This window comes from Mandrillus leucophaeus, unplaced genomic scaffold (genome assembly GCF_000951045.1).
Source record: "Mandrillus leucophaeus isolate KB7577 unplaced genomic scaffold, Mleu.le_1.0 Scaffold18, whole genome shotgun sequence".
NCBI lineage: Eukaryota > Metazoa > Chordata > Mammalia > Primates > Cercopithecidae > Mandrillus > Mandrillus leucophaeus.
In genome coordinates, this window is record NW_012101809.1 from 8,441,094 (window position 1) to 8,446,419 (window position 5,326).

Genomic DNA, 5,326 nt, shown 5'->3' on the forward strand with positions numbered 1-5,326 from the left:
TCAATTATGCTTGATTGGTCAGGGTACGGGCAAGAGAGCAGGATATTCCAGATAGAGAAAACAGCAAGTATCAAGGCTTTATGGCAAGACACATACCCCTGTATGTTCCAAGAATTGACAACACGCCTAAAGGCCTGCAGACAAGGAGCAAGGAAAGGGCAGAGTAAAATTAGGCTAAGGGAATGGGCAGGCACAGGTTATGTTGGAGCTATAGGTCAAGATGAGAATTTAACTCTGTATGATCAAAGCAATGGGAAGTCAGCAAGACCTATTTTTTTTTTTGAGATGGAGTCTTGCTCTGTCGCCAAGCTAGAGTGCAGTGGCGCAATCTCAGCTCACTGCACACTGCAACCTCCGCCCCCCGCGTTCGCGTGAGTCTCCTGCCTCCGCCTCCCAAGTAGCTGGGACAACAGGCGTGTACCACCACAGCCAGCTAATTTTTGTATTTTCAGTAGAGATGGGGTCTCATCATGTTGGCCAGGATGGTCTCTATCTCTAGTAAGCAAGACTTTTAAACAATGATGCATTTACTTTTGCATTAATAAAATATTGGTCTCTGTTATGTAGTAAGAACTGGACCTTGGAGTCCAAGATAACATCATCTGCTCCAGGGAAACGGAGAGGTCACCACCAGAGTGAGCCCACTGAGGAGGTGGGAAAGCCGCTCTGACCTGTTGAGCTCATTCTGTGTCAGGCACAGTGCTGGGCATGTCACACATGGCAGCTTTGCCTGAGTTACAGAGGAGGATGGTCAGTCTTAACCCCTGACCTGTGCCCCTACTGACTCTGTCAAAAAATATATTCACTCCCCCCAAAAAGGTAAACAAAACTGTTAGAGATGAGAAATCTCACGGTACATGTATAGTAATAGAAAAAAAATGTGTGGTTTCTGGGGAGTTTGGGTTGTAGGGGTGACCTGCTTTGTTTGGCTGTAAGCTGGTAAAGTGCAGGATCTTCTGCCTTTGTGTTCAGAAGAGCTAACGACTGGTAGACAGGCACAAATGGCAGTGATTAGGGTGCTTTTGAATTGTAAGGGATATTTTAGAAACTGGGAATGTCTTGGAAATGAGATGATCCCTCTTTGGGCCAGCGCTGGGCAGCCTACACCAGCCTCATTGCTCTGTGGTAATTGTGGATAGTCCATTCTCCTCCTCTCCTCTACATCTGAGACCTCTTTCTTTCTCCCCATCTTTTCTTCCCCCACCCTCTTCTATCTACAGTTTCCCCCTTTTCTCATTTTCTTTTACCCCTCTCACCTGGAGCGCTCTATCCTAGGTCTAGCGGTACCCTCTCAAATGCTTAGCCCTTCTGAGGATCCTCCGTGCCAGAGAAGGGGAAGGAAACATTCATCACTGGTGTTAGTAGGTCAGGCACTGTGTGAAGTATTTTATGTGCATGGATTTCTCGAATTCGCACCTGGATGGGCTTTGTGAGATAGACATCACTGTCCTCTACTTATTTACCATAGGAGCTTACGTTTATTATTACTTAAGCTTTCTATGCCTTTGTTTCTTCATATGTGAAATGAAGAAAACAACCTACAACATTGTCATGAGGCCAAAAGGTGTAGTCCTGTCCTTCACTGCAGCATAACCACCCGGAGGTGATGAGAACTACTGACGGGTGAGCAATTCACTCAACTGACTCTCCTCCTGCTGCCTCTGATAGGGACACACAGAAAAATTCTCTCTCTCTCTCTTTTTCAAAATTCTTTCCAAGTGTTTTGTGAATCTCCGAACAAGACAGTGAGGGATGGCCTGGATGGTATCTGACAAAATAAGGAGACTGAAGAAACAATTCAACACAAAACAGCAGCAGCAGCAACAACAACAAAACACTTCAGGAATCAAGAGTTTGGAGGTATTCTCTTTACCTGGAAAGACACTTTGATTGGATGAGAGGGCTCTGCTGGTGTCACCACTATCCAAATATACATATTTCTAGATAACCTATATATTTATAAATATATATGAAAATATATATTTATGAAAAACTATTAAGACTATTTTGCATTACTGAAGACAGGAAATGTCTTCATGCCCAAATCACACGATTATTGCCACTGTGCAACTGTACCTACCTACCTATCCTTAGCTCTTCTGAACAAAAGATACCTGCACTTTACTAGCTTAGAGTCAAAAGAAGCAGGTCACCCCTGCAACCCCAAATCCCCAGAAACCACACATCCACTATTACTCTGCATACACCATGAGATCACCACACAGACTCAGTCCATGACAGAGTCATAGAACTACTATGACTAAGAATATTGTGGCAAAGTTGATTTACTTACGACCATCCACAGTTCTGGCCTCAAGATGCACAAGGTCTGGTTCTTTGTTTGACCCCATCACAGACCTAAAAAAATGGGGAAACATGAAAAGAAACATCCATATTAACGACTTCACATGTGCCTTAGAGGAACTCGGCAGAGCCCCAGACTACTAATATCCACAGGCATCTAAACCCACAATCTTTAGAATATATCTACTCAATTTATTTATACAGCCTGACCGTAAAATTTCCACTTAAAATAAAAATGATAATGCAAACTTCACTTGATGAAAGGCAGGCTGCATTCTAGCAAGGATGTTGTGTGTTATTAGCTGGGACTTGCATACAGGTCCTACACATGCTGCGTGTGTACTCTAGCAACAACCCCAATGACAGTGTATTCAACTTTCAAACCTTATGAGGCAGATGCCAGGCATGGTGCTTCAGCTGGGTGACTTGAACAATAATATCCATAGTACACTGATCTAATTAATTTTTTCACTGAAATTTGCCAAACCACCTACTACTGCCCTGTGAACAAACCCTGTGACGCAACCCATGCAGCAGCAGTTACAGCAGTGATGATTCTCTGTATTGTCGAACCCGTGTGAAGAGAAATAGATGCACTTCACTTTCTGAAACGTGCCTGAAACTGTACGTGTAAGCAAAATAAAAGCTTATTTAAAATGCCTTGGAGACACATATTATTTTGTGTAATCTTGCAGTAAGCTATATTAAATAGAAAATAATTATTATTCTGTAACATAAATAATATGGGCAATCACGCTTTATCTCTACGATTTTTATACAATGAGATTAATTAGACTTGGGAACATCTGCACTTAAAAAAAAAAAAAAAATCAGGCTTTGCAGAACTTTAATTCATTCCATTTCAACACAGAAAACAGCAAAATGCCTCCAAACTGGTCCCCAGCCACTCAGCCCAGCCACTCAATCAAGGCTAGAAAATGCAAATGTTAAAACTACTTATCCAGGGCCAAGCCAAGCCTGGTGACTCACGCCTATGATCCCAGCACTTTGGGAGGCCGAGGCGGGTGGATCATGAGGTCAGGTGATCGAGACCATCCTGGCTAACATGGGGAAATCCCATCTCTACTAAAAATACAAACAATTAGCCAGGTGTAGTGGCGGGCACCTGTAGTCCCAGCTACCCTGGAGGCTGAGGCAGGAGAATGGCGTGAACCCAGGAGGCGGAGCTTGCAGTGAGCCGAGATCGCAACACTGCACTCCAGCCTGGGCGACCGAGTGAGACTCCGTCTCCAAAACAAAACAAAACAAAAGTACTTACCCCTCCAGAGCTTAGTGTGGTATCCATGACCCTACACAGACTGGGTCCATCTCACTTTTGCTGCCTTATCTCCTGCCACACTGAAAGATGTTGCCATTGCCTGAAAGTGCCACATTCAATTCCTCCCCCCAACCCCGTGAGCCTCTGTAAGCTTCTGCCTTCAGCTTAAGATGCTCTTCTCCAGCTTCACCTAACCCCTGAATCGTAGTTTAAGACACAACTGAAAATTCACTTGCTCTGTTAAATATGCCTCATTTACAACAGGGAAAGCCTTTTCCTCCTGTCAGCAAGTGTTTGTTATAAATCCTGTAAGATCTTTATCAGAGTTTGTTATAAAGAATTATTTTTGTGTTTTTCCAATGTGAAGGCATCCCCTTCCCCCAAGAGAGACACACAAACACCCAAATACAAAAGAACACACACAGAGATACTCAATGAAGCTACTGGAAGGTCTTCTCTTTACACACTTCCTATTCATAGTATAGTTCCTGGTCTATAACAGACAGTCAAATGTGAAATGAAAGAAGGAAGGAATGAAGGAAAGACTAAAGAAACGGAAAGAAGTTAGGAGGAAAGGCAGGAAGGACAAGAGGGAGGAGATAGAAAGAAAGCAAAGGAGCTATAAAGGTCTGTGGGTTTTCTGAAGTAAGTACATTAATCATTGTCCTAGGGGCATTCCCAGAACTCTACTTATTTAAACTCATTTTCCCAACTCAAAGAATCTGAGGGCTACCTGGCTTAATCACTCTTCATCTGGAGAAAAGAAGTCTCCTTAAGGCCCTGTTATTGCTGTCAATAAGTTTCCTCTGACTGATACATGGCCTGAAATTCAGAGCCTATGCTTGAAACATTAAATCCTACTTTCTTCTTCCACTAGGAAGCAGATATTTCCTAAAAAGGGTTTCATAACTTCCCTCATATAGACGTGGGATGTGCATTTGGACATTTTAATCAATAGAATCTGCTTGAATCCAGGCAGAAAGTGACCCTTTCATCAGCATTTCAGTTAAGTACTGCAGCGACTACTAGGCTTTGGGTGGTGACTCTCCCCACACTGAAGCATTAACTGGATCCACAGGTGACCTCTTCTGACAAGACCAGTCACGAGCATTAAAAAAGAAAATGAGTTGCTTGACAAGCCTAAATCCAGAAAGCTCAGCAATTAACTGTTTTATTTCAAAATGGGCCATTACATGTTGTTCAACTGTCCACCTTGTTTTAAGTTTCATCCTTGAAATGACTACCACCATTTATTCCCAGGAGAAACCCAGCACCCCAGAAACACAGGGTTAAAACTAGCATGCAAACCTATCTGCTCGGCTTATGGCTAGTGTCAACGGGAGGCAAAATAATTACCCTGGATTCAGTGTAGCTTTCCACGTGCTTATGGCCTCAAATAAATGGTAGCAGTTTTTTTTTTTAATCTTGTATTATCTTTAATGGCAAAGTTGTTGTTTCCAGTGACATCCCCTACTGCCTTATCAACAAACAAAAAAAGATGCAAGGTCAGGTGCGGTGGTTCATGCCTGTAATCCCAGCACTTTGTGAGCCTAAGGCAGGCGGATAATGAGTCAAGTGATTGAGACCATCCTGGCCAACATGGTGAAGCCCCGTCTCTACTAAAAATACAGAAATTAGCTGGGTGTGGTGGTGGGTGCTTGTAGTTCCAGCTACTCGGGAGGCTAAGGCAGGAAAATCCCTTGAACCTGGGAGGCAGAGGTTGCAGTGAGCCAAGATCACACT

At 43.3% G+C, this 5,326-nt stretch overlaps 1 protein-coding gene across 1 annotated transcript in view; it reads right to left on the minus strand.

The window, feature by feature from the left end:
* The window catches only part of SORCS1 (sortilin-related VPS10 domain containing receptor 1), a 450,233-nt gene that overhangs the window by 160,939 nt on the left and 283,968 nt on the right, over positions 1–5,326 (minus strand). Inside the window, exon 6 of the mRNA XM_011977539.1 lies at positions 2,294–2,358. Within this exon, the coding sequence (XP_011832929.1) occupies positions 2,294–2,358 (65 nt within the window). The remainder of the gene's footprint in view (positions 1–2,293; positions 2,359–5,326) is intronic.